General features: G+C 37.7%; 1 protein-coding gene across 2 annotated transcripts in view; it reads left to right on the forward strand.

Moving 5' to 3' along the window:
- The window catches only part of PREX2 (phosphatidylinositol-3,4,5-trisphosphate dependent Rac exchange factor 2), a 208,401-nt gene that overhangs the window by 35,676 nt on the left and 150,659 nt on the right, over nucleotides 1-22,066 (forward strand). For both annotated transcript variants that reach the window (XM_032610542.1, XM_032610541.1), the window contains exons 9-15: nucleotides 615-759; nucleotides 4,698-4,798; nucleotides 11,685-11,788; nucleotides 12,496-12,545; nucleotides 15,110-15,185; nucleotides 19,276-19,348; nucleotides 21,820-21,962. In XM_032610542.1, coding sequence (XP_032466433.1) covers nucleotides 615-759; nucleotides 4,698-4,798; nucleotides 11,685-11,788; nucleotides 12,496-12,545; nucleotides 15,110-15,185; nucleotides 19,276-19,348; nucleotides 21,820-21,962 — 692 coding nt within the window. The remainder of the gene's footprint in view (nucleotides 1-614; nucleotides 760-4,697; nucleotides 4,799-11,684; nucleotides 11,789-12,495; nucleotides 12,546-15,109; nucleotides 15,186-19,275; nucleotides 19,349-21,819; nucleotides 21,963-22,066) is intronic.

Raw genomic sequence — 22,066 nt, forward strand, 5'->3', positions numbered from 1 at the left:
CTGAGACTGCAGTTGAGTATGGACCCTGCTCACCCCTCCATCCACCTCCTGTCCTGTCACCTGAAACCCAGGGCTCCGTGCTGCATCCCTCAGAGGCCCTCGTGAATACTTTCTCTCTCTGGAAATCCTGTTCATACCTTTGCATTCAAACACAGCCCTTCTGTGAAACTTTTCCTATTGTTTCTCAGATAGAGGCGAAGTTCTCTGAATATGTCTCTGCTGTAGCACAGTTTTCCCTCTAAGGCTGTCTCCAGGGCCACCGTGTCCAGCTGTGCTGATCTAGTCCTACAGAAGGGGTTCGGTAGCGTCTGAGATACAGCTGTTCTTCCTCCGCTGGCCAAACTGTAGTGTCTGAGATACAGCTGTTCTTCCTCCGCTGGCCAAACTGTGTGCCTCTGGGGCACAGTTTGCCCAAAGGTGCCATATGGCCCTGGGCATCTTGCCCTGTCTCCCTGGTACCCTATGAGCTTCTTGACAACCAGGGCCCTATCATAGGAGCTCTGTATCCACAGCCCCCAGCGCGTGGTAGACACACAATGAATGTTTGTTTAACGAAGACATGAATGAATGAAGAGACTTTTTCAGTTACCTGTCCTGTGTTTCGTTTTCGATAGGTTTAAAATTAGGAATGGAGCAAGACACCTGGGTAATGATCTCTGAACAGGGTGAGAAACTTTATAAAATGATGTGCAAACAAGGAAATCTGATCAAAGACAGAAAAAGAAAACTGACTACGTTCCCTAAATGCTTTCTTGGAAGGTAGGGTTGGTAGTCCGGGTGCATGTATTTCTTTCATATTTTCATGATCTCGTGTGTTAACTTTTTTTAGTCACTTATTTTTCTCTAAAAAATTTTCTCCTAAGTGTTTTTGAATCTTTCTTTACTATCAGCATTTCCTGGGCCATAGTGGGATGAGGGAGTGGACATAGAGCCAGGAATCCTGACCAGAAAAGTTAAGGCATTCATCCATTCATCCACGACTTCAGTAATTTCTGATATACTGTGTTTCAGGGGTGAAGCAGAGGCTGGGGTCAGGCAGGGGCGGGAGGGCAGGCGGGTTTGCCTGTAGGGACAGAGTCCGGCAAGGACATGAATACAGGGCCTGAGAGTCAGTTACACTGAAGGGCACACAGTCTACACTACCAATTAATTCAGAATTTAGACAGCTGGGCTAAGGATGAAAGGATATAGATGGAGAGTCTGAAAAAGTGGGTCACGCGAGGGGCCAGGCACACAGGAACAGGCGAGGAGGTCGCTTGGTTGTTCAGCCCAGAGCAGATTGATTGTATGTCCTTTGGTTTCTGTAGCCGACTGCACGGCTGCAAGTGGGAGTCCCTGGTGGGTTAAGCAGGTGGGGGGGATGCCTTCAGGTAGCTCTGCTTAGGGCAGCCTTTGTGCTGGCTTCTTCCGATAATTATTTCCAATCCTCCAATACATACTTAGGAGTTAAAAACCTTATTTTTTAAAAAATTTTTATTTTCTGCGGTATGCGGGCCTCTCACTGTTGTGGCCTCTCCCGTGGCGGAGCACAGGCTCCGGACGCGCAGGCTCAGCGCCCATGGCTCACCGGCCCAGCTGCTCCACGGCATGTGGGATCTTCCCGGACCGGGGCACGAACCCGTGTCCCCTGCATCGGCAGGTGGACTCTCAACCACTGCGCCACCAGGGAAGCCCAAAAAACCTTATAGTTTTTAAAGATTCAGAAACTAGTGATCGGGGAGTGTGACTAGCCCACGTTCATACAGCTAGTAAATGCCAGTGTCAACGCTATAAAAGTAGACTGGGGAGGTAGTTCATAGCCCAGACTTCACAATCAGACTGTCCCCACTCAAATCTGGTCCTGCCACTGGCTAGTTGAGAGACTGGGGAGAGTTAAATTTCTCTTTCCTCTCTAACAATGGAAATGATTGTAGTGCTTACCTGTAATACCTACCAGAATGTCTTGGTTTTTTTTCTTTTCTTCCAGTTTTATTGAGATACAGTTGACATACAGCGCTGTATAAGTTTAAGGTGTGCAGCATAATGATTTGACTTACATACATCATGAAAGGTTTACCACAGTAACTTTAGTGAACATCCATTATCTCATTTAGATACAAAGTTAAAGAAATAGAAAAACATTTTTTTCCCTGTGCTGACTCTTAGGATTTACTCTATAGCAGTGTTCATTATATTTTAGCATGTCTTCTTAATTAGTTATGTAGGCACACAAGCTCACCACAGGCCACACCAATCCCAGCCCTGTTAGAATACAGGCCAGGAAACCCAGTGCTTTCAGGGCAGCAGGGGGCCTCTTCTTCAGTGGGGTGGTGCTCCCAGCAGGACACACAGCTGCCAGCAAGCTAGAGCTGCTTGTGTTGGCTGTGCCCCAAGTGAAGGTTCTTGTGCAAAGGAAAGAGCAGCTGTGAGCCCCTCTTGGTTTCTAAGTCCCACGTTGCAGAGAAGACGCTCTTTCTCGTAACAACTTCATGGGCATAACTTCCAGGGTCCCCAGATCACGTGCCCACTTACAAGAGAGTCATACCAGGCTATGGCTTCTCACCATATATTTATAAGTATGGAGTTGAGCCATCAGAAGCCATTTTTACCACAAGCAGCGCTGCCTAGTTACACAGCTGACACCTGACCTTCATCAGGTTTCTAGGGAAGCAGAGCTAGAAAGCTAACCCAGGGTCAAATTTGTCCTTATTGAAGAAGGGGTTTTATTAACCCTTTACCCACACTATTATGTTTAACTCCAGGACAGCACTATGGGGTTGATAGTCTTATTAATTCTATGTCACTGAGGAAAAAACCTGAGGCTTAGAGAGCTAAATTTACTAACCCAACGTCATGCAGCTGGTAGAGACAGAAACAGGATTTGAATCCAGGTTGTTTTATTGCAAAGTACATGATCTTAACCGCTATGCTATATTCTACTTTACTTTTATTTTCTTTCTTTTGGATGGTTCTTATTTAATAGAAGCATATAAAGAACTCTAACAACTTCTTCTGCCTTAAAATGTGCATTGTAGACTAGACATCCAGTTTTGAATTTCTGTATCCCTTGGTTATTTGGCTTTACCATATGTGTTGCTTTTAGTTTTGAAATAAATGGAAAAGTAATTTCCTGACACTTTCCATAGCTTTGCTTCTCTGGCCTCTGTGCAAAAAATAAAACCATTCTAAAATATATTCATTAGTTAATGTAAGAGTTCGAATGTTAGCTTTTTAAATATGAGCATGATTAAATATTTTATTGTAATAAGTCTCTGTATTTAGTGTTCTCTTAATGATACCACGTGGCCATAAAAAAAAATCAGTACTGAGCTGAAGCTCTCCTAAGTGTTATAAAACATCCCTTCTCTTATCTGAGATGCTGGGGCCCCCCATCCTCTCCCGAAATGCTGAAAGATGTGAGCTGTGGTCCTCAGTGGCCTTTCTCAGCCACAGCAGATGTGTGCGATAGACAGTTCTGACGGTTGGTTTCGTGTTGGCGTATTCCTTATGGATGACAGTTTAGATATAACAATGAATTTACCAAGTAATTTTAAAATTTGAAAACAAGGTAGTCAGACTTCTCTGTGTCTTTTGGTGTGTATCAGTCTTCTATTGCTGCAAAACAAATTACCATATATTTAGTGACTTAAAAACAATGCCCATGTATTAGCCTGTATTTCTGTAGGTCAGAAGTCTAGGTGAGTTAGACCAGGTTCCGTGCTAAGGGTCTCACAAGGGCAAAATCGTGGTGTTGGCAGAGCAGGGGCTGGGCCCTTATCTTGAGCGTTTGAGGAAGAATCCACTTTCCAGCACATTCGGGTTGTTGGCAGAACTTAATCGTTTGTAGTTGTAAGCGTGAGGCCCCCGTCTCCATGCTGGCCATTGGCCAGGGCTGCTCTCCGTTAGAGGTTGTCTATATTCCTTGGTATACGACCCCCCTCTTGCTGCAAAGCCAGCAGTGGCACATTGAATCTTTCCTGTGCTTTTACTTGTTCTCACTTCCTCTTGTGCCACCAGCCTGAGAAAATGCTGCTTCAAAGGGCTCAACTGATCAGGTCAGGCCCACGTGGTTAATTTCCATATTTTAAGGACAACTGACATGGGATTTTAATTACATATGCCAGTCCATTCACAGGGCTACCTAGATTGGAATTTGATTGACAAACCAAGGGGTAGGATTCCTGATAGGGGGGTGGGAGAACATCTTTAGAAGTCTGTCTACCATACAGGGCATGCAGTTTAATTTTGTCTGCCCTCTTGGAGTTTCAAACCCACTGGTTCTTTGTGCCTGGAAAGCTACTTTTAGACAGTTTATGTCTTATATTAAGTCATTATTACTCTATCTAGTTCTGTCGTTTAGCTGTCTTTAGGATCTGTTGTTTTCTCTTTCGTCCCAAATTTGCTTTTATATGCATAATAACCTATAGTTAAAGCTACTTTAGAATTTTCCCTTTGTGTTTACTAAAGGTCTCAATAAGCTGAATAGTTATTAAGTATAGCTTAGGTAAGTCTGAATGTATGGACATGAGTTTTCTAGAATAGGGTCCAATTTATATCTGTGGGCCTTGCATATGTGAAAACAATGTATGTGAAATACACTGCAAACATTCCTTTATATTTTGAAACTCCTTTCGTAGCTGCTTGATAAATGCATGGTAAGGATAGACTTCCTGGGGGAAGAAAATTAATGATTTAACTTCATTGGATTTCTGTTGCAGTGAATTTGTGTCATGGCTGTTGGAAATTGGAGAGATTCACAGGCCTGAGGAAGGTGTTCACTTGGGACAAGCACTGTTAGAAAATGGAATCATCCATCATGGTAATTATTTTATTAATCGCCTATTTATTTATCCACAAATTACGTGTATCTTCATTGCATTGATCAGTTTAGTTTATAAAACTTCTCCACATTATAGGATGCTTATGTTTTTTCCAACATCTTTGAGTGCCTCATCTATATAGAATATTGTTTCAGGGAGTATAGGTTTATGGTGATATATTTAACTTGAAACAGACAGTTCCAACACAGAATTCCAGGTAAGTGACGTGGGACTGAAGAGGAAGGAACGACGAGTTCTAACTAGAGTATTTGGGATGCTTTGTGAGGGAATTGGCCTTAGTGCTGGGCATTGTAGAATGAATGGAACTCTGACAAGGACAGAAGACAGAAGGACATTCCACCCTGAGGAAGTAGTAGCACTCAGACACGGGAGTGGGAAGGTTCACGGTGGCCTGTTCAGAACTAACGCAGAGTCTCACGTGGCAGGACCGTATCCTTCACGGATGAATATGCTGGGATGAGGGGTGTGGTGAGAAAGGTAGGCAAACACCTGATCCCAGCAGATTTTAACCTGCTGGCTGTGTATGTGGGGCTTCTTCTGAGGGACATGAGGAGGTGATGGGCATCTGGAGACAGAGGAGTGACCAGATCTTGATTTTGGAGATAACAGATGAGTGGAGGGTTAGAGATTACAGAGATCCCTGCCCATGGGGACCCTTCCTTCCCCAGGAGGGAGAGGACCAGGGCCGCGTCCATGGCATGATGAGAGGGACCCATTCAAGAAATTCTGGAGAAGCTGAGATAGCATATTTGACGTCTATTTGGATTTAGGAGGTGAAGAGTGAGGGGTGAGGTAGATTATTCTGAGATTTTTGTCTGGATGACAGACATAGTTAATTCAAGATGATGAGCATCGGGGGGAAGGTGAAGGGTTTGCGGTGGCTTGGGTATGAAACATCTGCAGGGGAGCGTTCGGCAAGAGGTTGAGAATGTGTGGGTGTAACACTCGGGGTAGAGAGAGCGTGAGGGTCAGATTTGGGAATCACTTCAAGAGAGCATGAGGTTCTTAGCACATCTATAAGAGACTACAAACAAACAAAAAACAAGAAAGCGGTGATCATGGGACTAAGAAAAAAAGCCTGAAGAATCTCTAATGCAAAATGTGGGAGAGGAGAAAAAGACAGGGAACTGTGAATAAATATGGATATTTGGCTATGGTGTTTTGATGTTCATTGTTTTTTCTAAATTAGAGTGAGGTGAAAACAAACTAAATCCTCCAAATTTTTCCCCACCACAGTAGATGCTGCCAATATAATGTACCCCCATCTACCCAGATAGGAATCCCCTGGCACCTGCCACCAAACAGGTCTCTAGTTAGACCACCGCTCTCCCTTCCAGGGTCTCCACCTTCTTCCCAGTCACCACCTTCTCTGTCCTTGCTTCCACATTTGTCCTCCATCCCCATAGAACACTCTCCAGGTAATGGCTGAAGAGACCTTTTAAGTCATTTGTAAGATTCAGGCGTTCTCCTGCTTACAGGCATCTACTAGCTTCTCATTACACTTAAAGAAAAGTCCAGACATCTTACCTAAATCTCTTACCATGGCCCACAAGGCCCTACATGATAGGGCCCCTGACTTCCTCTCTGAGTTATCACATAGTGCTGTACCTAACTCGTTACGCTGGGGCCACCCTGGCCTTCTGTCTCTTCTTTGAACAGTCCAAGATGACTCCCCATTTAGGATCTTTGCTCTTGCTGTTCTCAATCAACAATTGCTTATTAATTCCTAGTATATGCCAGTGACCTTTCTAGGTGCTGGAGACACAGCAGTGAATGAAACGACAGAAGTCTCTGTATTATGACTCATCTTCCATGACACTCTGCCTTTTAGAATCCTACCCAGTCCCGTTATTCCAATAAACTACTTCTTAAATTTTTGAAATTTTCTTCATGTACTACTTATCACTCTCTGAAATTATCATGTTGTTTTGTTTCTTTGTTTAATATTTCTCTCTTTATCTCCCATCCCTACTCTAGACTGCAGTCAAAATATAAGCACCGTGAGAACAGGAGCCTTGTGTGTTAATATACAGCAAACACCTAGAATGCCCAGCACATATAGGTGTTTAATAAATTATCTGCTGAGTGAGTGAATAAATGAATAATTATATTTTGAGCAAACAGATAATGTTGATAAATTGTATTTGATTTTGTACTTGGTTCATTAATGCCATTAAAACACCATTTAGCATCTAGTATGCTAAGAAGTGTCATCCAGTATCTTATAAGTAAAAATGAAAAGATGTTGAGTTAGATGGCTTTCCTCTTTGTGCTCCTCTTTCCCTTCTTCTAACCCCATGACCAAGTATATATTTGGGACAAGAGTGGACTGTATTTGTTTTATCCTGCAATCTATTAAAGCTGAAGTAGGTGGCATGTAAAGAGGTTTTGTATACAATCATTGACCTTCAGAAGTGATTATTCTTTTCCCATTCAGACTGTGTACTTCCAGGGCCTGTGTATTGCCAATAGAGCAAGGAAGGGAAAATCTGTTTAGGGATACCTTTTATTTACTCCTTTCCTTACTGATTCTTTCCTTCATTCTACATGTAAGATATTATGCTAGGTACTTGAAGGTATGTAAATATGAACCCTCGACCCTTTTTTTCTTACGGTCGAATAGTTTTAAGCCTATCTTTTTACCTTGTCCATCAAGAAATCCAGCTGCTGGAATATTTCCTTTCAGACAAGACAGAAATCTACTAGGATGGGAGAACTAATTTTCTGCAAGGACTATTGAGAAGGAAAACTGTATCGGTTAACACTAGCTGCTGTAACGAATAAACCTCCCCAATACAGTGGCTTACATTATAGAAGCTAATTTGTCACTCATGTACAGTTCAGTCAGTGGTGGAGGGTGAGGTGGTGGCACCCTGCTCCATGCAGAGTTTTGGTGCCTGACAGAAGTTCTTCCATCTTCAATACAGTGCTCCTAAAGGTCACCTTGAAGGGAGGGTGGAGTTTCTTTTAAATGGGTTCGTACCCTTCCCATTGTGCATCACTTTTGTGCACATGTCCGTGGGCACAACTCAGATATGTGGTCACCCTTGGCTGCAGGAGGCTCCTAGAAATGTCCTGTACGTGCATATGCGGGAAAAACAAAAGCTAAACCAATTTGGTAAAAAACTACCCGATTTCTGCCCCTGAGGCTTAGCTCCTGGGTCAGTATAAGATCTATGAAATCATATGAAAGACAGAGTAATCATTATATTTATTTGTTAATGTTTTACAATTATATCAGCCCATAATAGTCACAAAAATCACTTTTAACATTTCTGTTTTCAGTTGAGGTTATTGTGACTTCTGTTGTTAATTTGAGTCTTTAATCTTTTATGAATTAGAAATAACAGAAAAAAATGGTTTAAAGCTATCTATCAACAATAGATGCTGCTATGAAATTGTTTAAAAAATTATGGATATGTAAGTTTTTGTACTTCTATGGGATTACTTAACTATATTCTAGAAAGAGCTATGCTAAGTTTGTCACAGTATTTTCCTTTTTGACTATGAGGTACCTTGTAACAGATAACAGGATATTAGAGAAGCTTTATTCCCAAAGCTGGAAAGGTCAGGGTGCAAGGAGAGGTCATCCTTTCAGAGGAGCTGTAAGATTATTTTCAAGTCACCCATCCACTCTTGCTTTCATCGTTCAACACAGGTGATCCAGCAATTGTATGAGGAAGAGTTGCTTGTTTACTTAATGAATTAGGTTCTGAAAATTGAAGACAACTATTATGGGTGGAATTTTACTTACTTTACAATAACAAAACTGTTGTTACTTTCCCTGAAGACATGCGTAGCTAGGCAGACACGTTCAAGTCAATTTTAAGTTAGTACAAAGTGGAGGTGGAATAATATTTATTCAATCTCTTCATGAACATAGTACTCTAGAGTCTGACCTTTTCAGTTCAGGAATGCTGAAAGATCTGGAAGGAATCACAGAGAGAACCACCCTTACTTATTTTGTTAACATATGTCTCAAAATATTTTAATTGCCTCCTCTTAAAAGAGAAAAATTCAACAGCATAAGATTTTTTTTTTTGGAACGGATATCAGAATTTCAGTCCTAATCAACTTTCCTCCCCTTCCTCAGACACCACCTTTTCCAATAATACAATTTTGAAAAGAAAGTAGTAAATTCTGTATTAAAATTTATTCTGAAATTTCAAATTCAAGAACAGTTTATTATTTCACTTAAAAGAATTGAAATCTTTTTGAACAATGATATTTATAACCTGCTTAACTCTTTTTCTGAGAAATTTAGCACTGAGTACACTGTATTAAAAGTCCTGTTGGTCACAGTTTGATTTTAGTGGCCTGTGCTGTTACTGTTACCAGGATCTGATCAGTTGTAATGTCCGATTTGGTATACAGAACTTTTGTTGCTGGAAGTAACCTTTTTTTTTTTTAGTGTCCAAAGTTAACTAATAGAGATTCTCCCAAGCCTAGGATAAGAGAACATATTATGCAATTTCACGTTAATAATTTTATTAGAATGAAGAAATATGGGCCAGGCAGGCTAGTTTCATTAGTATGTGGTTCCAGCTGCATTTTAGTGAAAATAGAATTCCTAAAATAAAGTTGAATGAGCCATCTGTTTTATAAAGAGCCAGCAAAAAAAAAAAAAAGTTGACTGTTAATGCTATTATTCACATTGCAGATATTGTTGAGAACTTCATCAGGGGCAAAGCCTTGCTGTACTGGGAATTCTTGGGCTGAGGCAGCATATGCTTTCTCTGTGATATGTTGATAATGTTCTTCTTGTCTGGCTTTATTATTTACATTATAAGTGCTTATGTGGGAATTCAGAGAGCTCATTCATTATAGCCAGTGGTGTGCTGAAGTTGGCTGGTCAAAGCTGTAGAGAGCTGGTGATTAAATGTTTAAAAAAATTGCAAGCCTGTAGTTAAGCACAGCTATTATTAAAATTAAATTATATAAACATATAAGTACCTAAATTATAAACAAAGGTACTATATCCTTAGAACTCATCACTTCCTAATTATTTTACTACCTTTTATTGTTATCTGTGGTCTTGGTGTTACTTATGTCTGTTATTTTTGTATGATGGAAATACTAAATAATAGTGTGTCACTGTACATCTCATTCTGTGTTCAGTGACTTTATTTTGGTAGCTGGAAATTGGCCAGCGTGGGAGTATTTGATACCGTGGAAACTGACGAATGTTACACATCAGTGCTCCTTCTTCCACAACACTAGAGAGCAAGCTGTTCATCATTTACCAGTACATCCCTGGTAATATCCAGCATCACAGAGTTGTTTAAAAGATGTCATTCAGCAACCTTTCTCATAAAGGTTATAAACCCATTTTCCGTGCTGGAGAAGTTGGGGGAGTGGATTTGTATGCAGAGCTATTCACTGTTTTTCCAAGGCAACAGCGTAGAGTTGCAGATTAGCCCAAGGTTCATTAGCAAAGTCGCAAGAGTTTACCTTACAGTGAAGCATTCCGTTTTGAACAGGTTGAACCACCACTTCTTTTATTGTGGCAAGATACCTTTGGGCCCAAGTTTCCTTGAATTTTGGAACATCAATATAATAACTTATTTCAATGAATCTTAAGGGATAAAAATGGGAATAGGTAGATTGCAGAGGAGAAATAAATAACTGGTCTTGAAACATGCCGTAGGATTTCAAAATATTTCTTCCGATTTTATTTTTCTTTCACATATGCTTTTTTTTCTTTTTGGCTTAATCTGGAAAAAAGATGCCAAAAGTTGTGTTGTCTGTCCCTTTTTGGCAGCAAGCCTGTCTCAGTTTTATGGCTGCAAGCCATGCATTTGGTTTGGATAGATGAGGGTGAAATTGCTGAAACTTTGCATATGCGCGCGCGCGCGCGCGCGCGTGTGTGTGTGTGTGTGTGTGTGTGTGTGTGTGTGTTACAAGTCTCTTGGCTTTCTTCTGGATTCACCAATGTAGTTCATGAGAATTCTGACAGATTTTTCTCCTCCTTCAACATTTTTAGCAAAAAGTAAAGGTCAAAGTCTTCTATGTAATCATGAAAATAGAGCCGATTGCAAAAATCATCTCTTCTGCAAATTTTTCGTTCCCTGTAAATAAAACATTTAAATGTAAACTCTTTGAGATTTAATTTGAGGTCTTTCCTTTCTAGAACAGTTTTTTTTTTTTTTATCAGACTACCTAGAAAAAAAGGAAACTTGAGAGAAAGTTTAGTAGGAGTCTTTATGAATAGAAAGTCCTATCTTAAGGATGGAAGTGAAGGTTGACCACTCTCATTTTCCACTGAGGAAAAAAAAAATTAAGTGACGTGTAAGAAAAGCATTTGTCAGTGTAAGAAAACTGTTAAAATTTTGGAATCAGTTACATTCTGAATTTATCTAATCTACTCTGAAGATCTAAACACAGGATAAATGGTCAAGATTGGTATATGTGTGGTCTTGGCCTGATCGCTGTGGGATAAGACAGATAAATGCTAAAATTCACTTCTGGGGCTGAGAATCAAATTATAACCCACTAGTTGGAGTATCTGCTATTCGAAGGGCACTTTTTGCTTGACTTTGTGGCATTGTGAAGAAATAGAAAACACAAACTCGTCTATTTTATTTAAGTGTAAATCACTACACACACGCACAAATGCATACGCTATGCTACCTAAATGTGGCTAACCTTAATTTAGTTCTTCAGTCATTACATGGAAGTTGTAACTATATTATATATAACAAAATCTTATCATGAATCTTACTATCAAAATACTGGATTAGCATTACTATGTTAGGAAAATGAAAGCTTTTGATAAAACTAAAAGTTTCAGTATTTGGGAATATGTTTTTTATCTGCCAGTTTTTAGATTGTCAGGATTTTAATATACTGTTCTTATGTTCTTAGTTACGGATAAACATCAATTCAAACCAGAACAGATGTTATATCGATTTCGCTATGACGATGGAACCTTTTATCCAAGAAATGAGATGCAGGATGTGATTTCAAAGGTAACAACCTCTCCCATAACCTTTTATCAATAAAAGAATTTGTGTTGTCGTTATATTCTTATCTTCAGCAAGATAAAATCTTGTAGAGAGACTTAAAATAATTCTGCCGGTATAGAAAATTTTTACATGACGTACGTAAGCAAACCTCTTGATTTTTTTCTTGCTATTTTAAGAATTAGAATGTTAGATCATTGTTTTTATTCTCTTTATCTAATTCTAAAAGGGAATAGTGCAGTTGCATAACTCAGAAGATTATATCTGTTGAAAACTGTTTCACATGTAGCGACAAGTGGTCATGATACTTGAATAAATTTAACAAAAAGATAAATACATAAAATTTATGTAATATCAGTTTTCTTTGTACACTTGACAAAATTTTTATTGACATGTAATGATCAAGTAGTATGATGGACCACTACATAGATTTATATTCTGTTTACATTATATCTCGAAATTTTATATTTTAAGAAAATAGTTTTAAAAGTCCTCTGTGTATGTATATGTCATATGTATATGAAAAATTCATAGCACAATTTAATCCTGTTTTTAAAGATTTAAGTTATATTATTTTTATGATGTAATGTATCATTTGAATAATAGGGTAATGATTTCAGCATGTTGACAGTGAATCTGTTTTATTCAAAATTTCATCGGTTTGTCCTTTGAGTGATCTTACTTGCTTTTGACATATTTTTGTCTTACAATAGGGCGTACGATTATATTGCCGTCTTCATAGTCTGTTTACTCCAGTGATAAGGTGAGTCTAGTTTCTAAGTTCTGGAAGGTTAAATGGAAATATTTATATTGCATATTAGATAAATATTATTAAGCTGCAACTTAACTTATTTTGTTTTTCTTCCCAAAGTGAAAATTTTACTTTTAAAGATTAAGTCACAATTTATCTGAAAATATTTCTGAATTTTCTGAGGCTCTAATTATACCATTTCTTCTACTCTTTTTATTCTGATTTCTAATATTATTTGCCATTAATTCATAGTAAATTACAGGCTTGATTTTGAAATGATCCACCTTCAGTTAATATTTAATAAATAATAGTTGGCTGGTTGGTAGAGGATTTCAAAATACTGTTTACTATAAATATTTACCATTATGGTTATTTGTATACTAATTTTTTCATTAGACTGTGTAATCAAATCTTGGATATGTATTTTATTTAACAATATTTTTTAAATCATCTTTTATCCAAAGAAAAAATTTTGCACTTGAAAATTAAGAATTGATTTGGAGTTAATAATTATAATTTTCTCATTTTTTTTCTGTACCATGTTTTAACTTCAGAAGAGGTGCCTTTTTGTTTTTTAAAGAGAAATCAGGATTCATTTGCAGTTTATCTCTTTAGAAAAACAGCAGGAAACTGAGTTCTGTGTTATGATTACTAATAGAGATCATCAGTACTTTTGTAATATGCACTCGTATACACTAACTGGTAGGATGTAATGTAATGTAAAACTAATTTCAGACGGCCAGATATCATTTGGAGTTTACTGACTAAAACATACTTTTCGGAACAGAAAAATGAGCATACTATTTCTAAAATGAATATAGAAGCTTTTCAGTCGTGGCTGTAGAATCCAAACGTTTGATGGACAGTGTTTCTGTTTTTCACTCTGCTTTCCAATTCCAAGAAAATGCAGAGCTTAAAAAAAAAAAGATTCCAAAAGTTGCTGGTAAGCGTTGGAATGCCCACACTGCAGGTCCCGAAGGAGAAGACAGAATTTTACCTGTTACTCCTGAAAATGCCCTGTCCACTTTCACAAGCAGGCTTCACAAAGTAAAAAGAGGTGAAAGGAACCAACATTCGTTGATTGTCTGCTATATTCCTGGCACAGGCACTCTGTGAATATGTTGGATAACGTAATGCTAAAAGATGGTTTGATACTTAAGGTTTTTTTCTGCTAAACTAATAGAAAAGGATACTGGATAATTTTTTCAGGCCACACGTGTATGTATATGTAGGTTTCACGTGTGAGAAAATGTGTTCTGAAAATATATTTTAGCCATGTGGGATTTCTTATCAAGAAAGTTACATTCTGAAAGAGCTGATAAGAAGGAATTGTTCTTTGGCTAGAAATGACGATGGTTTATGAGTTGTGCAAGGTAAATTTACGAGAAAAAACCCCATAAAACAGATGGAATGTACGATAGTCATGTGTGAACTCAGCTTATGAAAAGAAAAATGACTTGGGTGAAGAATCCACAGACCCACGTGTGGTCTATAAAAGACTCCTCTGTCCTTCTTATTGACACATGGAAACCAAGATGAAATGGGTGATGAGGTATCAGAAGTAGGGAGGTAGACTTAAAAAGATTTTTAAAAATATGCTCTTGATTACTGGCTAACTAGTTCATTCACTGTTGAACTCTCAGAAATTTCATTCATGTTTCAGGGAGCTTTTTATGAAAATGGATGAAATCATGTCAATATTAATTGTAATCTACTGACAGAAGCTAAAGAACCATGAATATAGCCAGTAATTTTTTGTCACGCCAAGTTGATTGCAGTTTGGATTTTTTGGACATGTTGAAAAGACTGTCGTTTTCTCACTCCATTTTGATCCAGGCCTGCAAACCTGCAAAGTAAATGAATTACAGGTTTCCACCCTTGGGACCTTATTCTGACCATGAGCACTTTGTTGGTATCTAACTAGACTTTGAAACGTTTCTCAGAACTGGGAAGTCTGCAGAAAGGAGAGTCTGCTGTGGAGAGCCAGGATTCCCGGGGCTGCCTGGGGATGCAGCGTGGCTGAGTCCGTGCTCTGATCAGAGAAAATGAATCACGAGGTTCTCGGTGTGTTTCCCTCAAGACAGGCCTCAGGTCTCCCACTACAGCTGAGCCTAATGAATAATCCTCTGGGGCAAATCCTGCCTTCCTGGAGAACTTAGGAGCAGAAATACAAGGGGTTGCTTTATTTCCCGTACTTTGAGATTTTTCGTAGACTCTATCTTGATTTAAAGGGAGGGAATTCTATTTTATTATTCTTTTACTAATGAGCTATTGTATTTCTAGCCAAGTTATTACCAGGTAACATAACATTAACAATCAGTTTGGAGATAGGAAAATGTGAAAGAAGAAATGTCCTGTTTTGGTATCCTTGTGGGTTTCTTCTTCTGGTGTGAGTTGGTGAAGGGAGTTTTCAGGTGTGTACGCCTTGTAAAGCTGTCTTATTTACACATAAGTGGGACAGTCAATTCAAATTACATTGAGTAAACTCTTCTGTTGCACACTGATACGAAATGAAATGGTTCCTTGTGCTTACTTGTCCTCTGGCTTAATGTTTTTTCTTTCTCTTTCCTTTATAGAGATAAAGATTACCACTTAAGAACCTACAAATCTGTGGTTATGGCCAACAAGCTGATAGACTGGTTAATTGCACAGGTAAATAGACAAATAGAAGTTACTGAGTTACATTCATTGCTGCTTTAGACTTTGAAGTGATTTAGGTACTTTTTAAAACTCCCACTTGCCAATGAGACAGTGAAATAACTTGACCAAGTTCATACAGCTAAAATGAAGCAGAGTTAGGATTTGAACCTGGATCATCTGACTTCAGAGTCCCAGACTTGATTTTTATGCAGTATTGTCTTTCAAGAGGAAGGTGTTTCTGGATTCAAAAATATCACCTGAGATCCATCAAGAAACGAAGTATAATTTAAATAAATGTGCATGTACTAAAATTACTTGTATGTTTTGTTCACTGATTTGTTTTAAGGTATCTGGTTTTTAGTCCTAGCAGGTTATATTCTAATCTCCCTGTGCCTTCTTCTCTGTTAGATAATAATTGTGTTTTGATAATATGAGCTTTACTTCTCTGAAATGGATTGAAATTTCCAATTAGTGTGAACAGGGGAGGGTGAATGGGTGAATGCGGTAAGATGTATCATTTACGTATTGCCCTATGTGTATGGCTAGAAGCTTTTGCAACTGAGATCTGCCCTGCTTTTCATGCTAATGGTAATGCTTGTCCTCCTAATGCAGCTGTAAACTTTATAAGCCCATAGGTAGACAGCATCACAAAATATTTACCCCTCCCCACGGGCCCACTCTCAAGCGTCACTCCCCTCCCCCCCCCAAAAATAGAGTATCCATCTGCATACACTGTAAATAGGAAAGTATAAAACTTGCTGTGATTTTTGTTCTGCTTCTTAGAATGTGGGAGCTGATAGCTGGTATTGAGAAAACGTTATTTGCAACTCAAGGCATCTAGCCCATCATAATAGATATTCAAATATAAATTTATTTAAATGTTTTATTGTACTAGATCAAGTAATAAATAGTCAAATGTTTTCCAGGGATTAAAGAAAAGGCTGAGAAAACTGATATCCACTTTGACAGAACTTACTATTTTGAGAAAGGGGATATTGCTTGGTTGAAATGTTCTCATTACATTTGGATATTTGAGTCAATTTACTTTTCTGTTATTGAAGAAATTAGCCTACCTCCTTTGTTGCAAGTGGATAATAACGTTTGATGCTCAGTCATAGAAATGTTTATTTTTTGTTTCAGATATTAACGGTTAATTCCCATTTGATTCATCTGTGCACATACATTTTGAGATTTTTATTTTTAATATTAACTTCTACACTATCCAAGACCACCTATTTTTGCATTTTATGGCACTTAGATTTATTTTATCTAGAAATTAAGATCTTAGATTAAATCAAACAGTTCTTTTTTGATAAAACCCAAATTCCTATGTCCAGGGGGTTTACTAGTGTGAGAGCCTTTTATAACACTATGGTCAGTGTGTGTCATTGGGATTGGTTCTGTGTTTGGTAACAGAGTTGGAATTTCATCTAGAAATTAAACTGTTCCAGAATTCACATGAATTCTTGTACTATATGCTGATTATATGGGAAAACTGAAGAAAGTTTTTTTGAAGCAAAAGCTGATGTTGAATAAATATTTAAAGTTCTGACTCAGGAAGTCAGTTATCAACTTTTTTTTTTTTTTCTCCTTTTTGGCACGTTTACTTTCCAAGTGTGAATATTAGAAGGCTAAAATAAGTTGCTCAAAAAACGGACCAAGTTGCAATTCTTTTTTTCTTCAGCTTTTCCTAGTGGTCTGTTATGACAGCATCTGTAGAAATTGTACATAATAGAAATTGAAGTGGACTGGGATTCAGGTAATCTGGTGTCTGATGACAGTTCTGCTGATAAGCAGTTCTGCAAACTTGATTGAGTCACTTAATCTCTCTAGATTTTATTTTCACAGCTGTTTTCTGCTTACTGGACTAGCTGTATATGTCAGCTCTTCTCTGTCACTTAAGCTTTATGATTCTGATGGTGTAAAACGTATCCAAATGTACGTATCAGACCTGATTAACTCTAGCTTCAGATTCGGACAATATGGGCTGGCTGTGAAAAGAAAGACATGGTAATGGTGTGATAAGAGAAGGATAAGTTACAGTTCTTAATCTAAGATGGAAAAGAGATTTTTTTTTTTTTTTTTTTTTTTTTTTTTTTTTTTTTTTTATGCGTTACGCGGGCCTCTCACTGTTGTGGCCTCTCCCGCGAAAAGAGATATTTTAAAAGTAAGGTTCTCTTTCCACCAAGGCTCTCAAGTGATAATAAAACTTAATTTCTAGCATTGACCGGGACACTGAGTTGACTTGGAGAGCTTAAGGGGACCAAATAGAGAACTGACTCCAGTGTGATAGTCTATGTGTTGTTTGGAGTATAGTCTAGATCTGATAGCTTTTGGATGATGGTACTTCTTATATACCATATTTTAAGTGACTAAGTTCTTCACCAGATTTGAATTGCTGGAGGGCAGGGAAGTATTTTTTGTTTGAGTGCTTTACTCTCTGTAGCACTTGGCACACTGTGGCAGAAAAAAAAATCTTTTGAGTGAATTCGTAAAAGTTACGTAACAGCTATATTTTGAAAAGGGCACAGATGCGTTGTCCAAAGATACAGATTATACATGTCTTGTTAGTTAACAGGATTAGCGAGGGGTGGAGTTGTCACAGCATGAGGTGACACTTGTTTTGGTCCTTGATAGACAGATAGGTAGAATTTAAATGTGTGAAGGGTGACAATTGGGGGGGCCAGCTTGACAAGAGTGAAGGTGACCCCACCTTTGGAAAATGAGGCTGGAGGGGTAGAATGAAGTTAGGATTATGGGAGGCCTGGAAAGCCCAACAGAAAATTTTGATATTTTACGATTATTAAAAAAGAGTCAGTGTAAAGTTTTGGAACGTGATATTCCTGTGTAAGGAAGCTTAATTCTATAAAGGCAATAAGTTAGAGAAAGTACAGGAAAAAATTATGGCAATTTAGAAGTGAAATGAAGAAACACTGGGTTAGGGTGTTGAGATAGAAATGAAATAGAAGCCAGAGAGAAGAGGGGATGGATTTGGTAGAGTATTGTACCTAAGAGCTAAAACATAGGACTAGGAAAAATGAGATAATATGTAAGAAAGCACTTCTTAAAGTGTAAAACATACAACCGTCATGACATATAGACACACGTACATACATATACACATATATATTCATATGCAGTCGGCCCTCTTGGGATCTACGAGGGATTGGTTCCAGGACCCCTGAAGATACCAAAATCCACAGATGCTCAAGTCCCTTACATAAAATAGAGTAGTATTTGCAAATAACCTCCCATGTACTTTAAGTAATCTCAAGATTACTTACAATACCTGATGTAATGTAAATACTGTGTAAACAGTGTCTGGTCCTGCAATTCAAGCTTTGCTTTTTGGAACTTTCTGGATTTTTTTTCTCTGAATAATTTTGATCCGTGGTTGGTTGAATCTTCAGATGCTGAACCCGTGGTGACAGAGGGCAGACTGTATATGAATTCATACTTAAATGAATAAAATAGACGTTTTCTAGATAAAAATCATAACAAAAGTTTGCATTGGGCTTTCTTTTGGGGATCAGTTATATGAGCTGATTTTTTTTTTTGGCAAGATAGAGAAGCTTGCATTTGCTGACTTCACTGAACAACACACTCTTAGGGTCTTACGAGTCACCCTAGATTAGTAGGTTTCTTTGGGGGTACTTAAAGAGCAAGGCCATTTTGTGGAAGGGAGGTGATAGCTGAGATCACGCATAATAATTTTTACTTAGCAAGTTTTATTTAGTGAGTTTTCAATATGTAGGATATTTCCTTGATACATAATTGCGATATAAGGTCAAAGACATAAGAGAAAGGGATCATTTGTGGTAGCAATACATTTTAGTTACCTGTGTATTTTTCCTTTTAAATAAGACATGATTTTTCTCAAGAAGTATGAAATCTTTATTTTTTATGTAATGTCAGAAGAAGATATTTTCATAATCAAGTGAATGTTTTATAAGCCTTAGATGGATCGTGGCCTTATGAAAGCAGCGTCTGTCCTAATGTATGAATGGCTTTGTCAGTACGGTGCTGAAATGTCAATCGCGGTTTAGATGCAGCAGAATCTTCAGTTGCCTATTAACTTGTACAGGGCTTTTGTGGTTAACAGGGGGATTGCCGCACCAGAGAAGAGGCAATGATATTTGGCGTTGGACTCTGTGACAGTGGATTTATGCACCACGGTAGGGATTGTTATTGTGGAAGCTTACAGATGTATTTCACTGTTTTGTTTTGTTAGGACACTGGGAGTGTCTCAGTGTTCCAGGGAAGTCATCTAGAGACAAACCAGCAAGACTGTCTGGGTCTTGCCACGTGTCCCTCTTGGGTCACCACGTCTGCATTCAATGTCGCTTTGGTGCCTTTGCTGTGTCTAACGACTCTTATCTACCAGTTGCCATTACTTCTCTTCTGTTTTTCTCGACTGATCCCAAAAAAGCAACAGCTTGAGCTAGAAGTTTCTAAAAAAAAAAAAAAAAAAAGCTGATATATCTCTTTGAAACTATTTTAGGTCAGACCCATGTTTTCTTTTTTGAATGTCAGTATATATTAGAATGATTAAATGAGAGCATTTAATCTGAACATTTATTGTTATTTTTAGAAAAATGCTTTCAAAATTATCTCAGAGAACAAAATTATAAATCTCTGGGAAAAAATCTGTTTCTTTTTGGCTACTAATTAAAGATTGAATTTCTTTCTTGTTTGATGACTTCATTTCCCTTCAATTTACAAAAATAATGAAACTTAGTTTTCCCTCTCTATTCATACCATCTTATAGATTCCATAAACCCAAACAATCTCTCTTCATTGTTAATATTTGCATATGTGTATATTTGATAGGTCTTGTACCTATTTGTCAATTATACTCAAAGTTGTTACCTCTTTCCAAAGAAAAGAAGTACAGCAAAAGTTAACAGCGATTTTGAGAGCATCCTTGGTTATCGTATATTCCTTTGGGAATTCCGTAACATTCTAGTATCTCTGGACCACTGTATGAGTTGTGATAGGGGAAATATCTGTCTTTGAAGAGCCAACAATGGAATGGAAGGAATGACATCATTATAGGGGATTAAAACTATAATATCAACCTTCAAAGGTTTTGATTATTTTTCTTTTTAAAGTATCAACAAGCAGCAATTTTATCTAAATATTTTTTTTTTAATATTGAGTTACAATAAAGGTTTTCCCTACGAAAGTCTCTGTCAGTAAAGCACAGCTAGTTCCGCTCATTCGTGGCCTTACTGATGTTCTCTCTCCCTGCCTTTAGACTATTTGGTGGAGGAAAACAGTAGTAGCAGAAACACCATGTGGGTTTTGGGAAACTGCTTAGGTCATGTAGGCAAGACCTAACTCGATCTCAATTATATCCTCATTTCTCTTGTCACGTACAACTTGTGTTACCTTTTAATTTGTGGTTGGTAGTTTCATTTGTTAACTCACGTTGCCAACCAGTCCTTCATTCAAGGGTCAGTTCGTACATACAACTAGTCAACAATTGTGATTTGGACCTCCGTTAAAATAATGAAATCAAAAGCTGTCATTTTTGGTTGCCTACTATAAGCCAAGTTATTTACACTTATTACCTCATTTTAGTTTCATCCAACATTATGAAGAAGGTTTTACTGCCTGCATTTTACCGGGGAGGAAACTGAAGTTCAAGGAGTTTAAGTAACTTTCCTAGTGTTTCACTCAGAATCAGTCCCATACCTGGAATTTGAGCTCCCGGTCTGTCTTATGATAAAGCCTAAAATTCTTCTGTGCCCTGGGACTGCAGATCTTAGATCCCTGACTCAGTGATTCAACCTGTCTCAACAAGTAAGTTTTAGGGTATAAGGGTAGATAAGGAGAAATAGAGAAGATTTCTCTTTTAAGACACTTTGACAGTTGTCAGGTCCTCACTGAGTACAAATTCTTTCTATTAGTATTTAGCTTTATTTTTAAAAAGGCTAACAAAACATATACCTTATATCATGAGAGCTTGCCAGGAAGCTTAGGGACTTTGGGGGGAAATATTAATGTTCAGATAAAAGGGAAGAAACTGACCTTTGCAGAAATAAGGTTATTTGAGAATAATGTTTTTACAGAAAAGAACTAGGAATTAGTGGGAACTAAAATCACTTTTCACCCAGAAGACATCTTTCTGGTTTGAAGGGTTGGAATAAAAGCAACCACAGTGGGAATTGCTCACACACGTAAGGGCAACAGTTAACCCATTTGAATTTTCCCATAATTGTGCAGGATATTAAAAACAGAAATGTTTTTGTGTTTTTACTTAAAATGTTTACTACAAATTTGAAACACTGTAGGTTTCTGTGTTTTGAACTGCATACATTTTTGGACTCAATATAATCTTTGACTTAAAGTTGGGTTTTAATCTGGAAAGGTGGCAGACTTGGTTAAGAAAAAAAGTTAACAATAAAAAAAAATTACTTATTTTAAAAATTCAAAATTATTTAGGTAATAGTAATCTAAAGGAAACATTGGCTTGAAATTATAGAAAGAAATAAAAAAGGGTTATTGGGATATTTGTGAATGTAACTTGTTCTAGGTAATGGGACAGGGTATTAATTTAGGGGTCTGAAGGGTCTGTCAGTATGGAAACTGAGGTCAATTTGGGGGTAATTGAAACAGTTTGAATCTCTCTCTGTTTCCATAGTCCTTGAAAAAAGTGAATTCAAAGACGAACCCTTACTTTTCCGCTTTTTTGCTGATGAGGAAATGGAAGGATCAAATATGAAACATCGACTGATGAAACATGATTTAAAAGTTGTAGAAAATGTTATAGCCAAATCATTATTGGTAAGTTTGTTACTGTGCTCTGCAGGTTTTCTTCTTGCTTAGACATTAACAGGAGATTACATAAACATGTTTGACAGTGATGCAACATATTATTTCATTCTGTT

Source organism: Phocoena sinus, chromosome 17 (genome assembly GCF_008692025.1).
Source record: "Phocoena sinus isolate mPhoSin1 chromosome 17, mPhoSin1.pri, whole genome shotgun sequence".
In the NCBI taxonomy this organism is placed as follows: Eukaryota; Metazoa; Chordata; class Mammalia; order Artiodactyla; family Phocoenidae; genus Phocoena; species Phocoena sinus.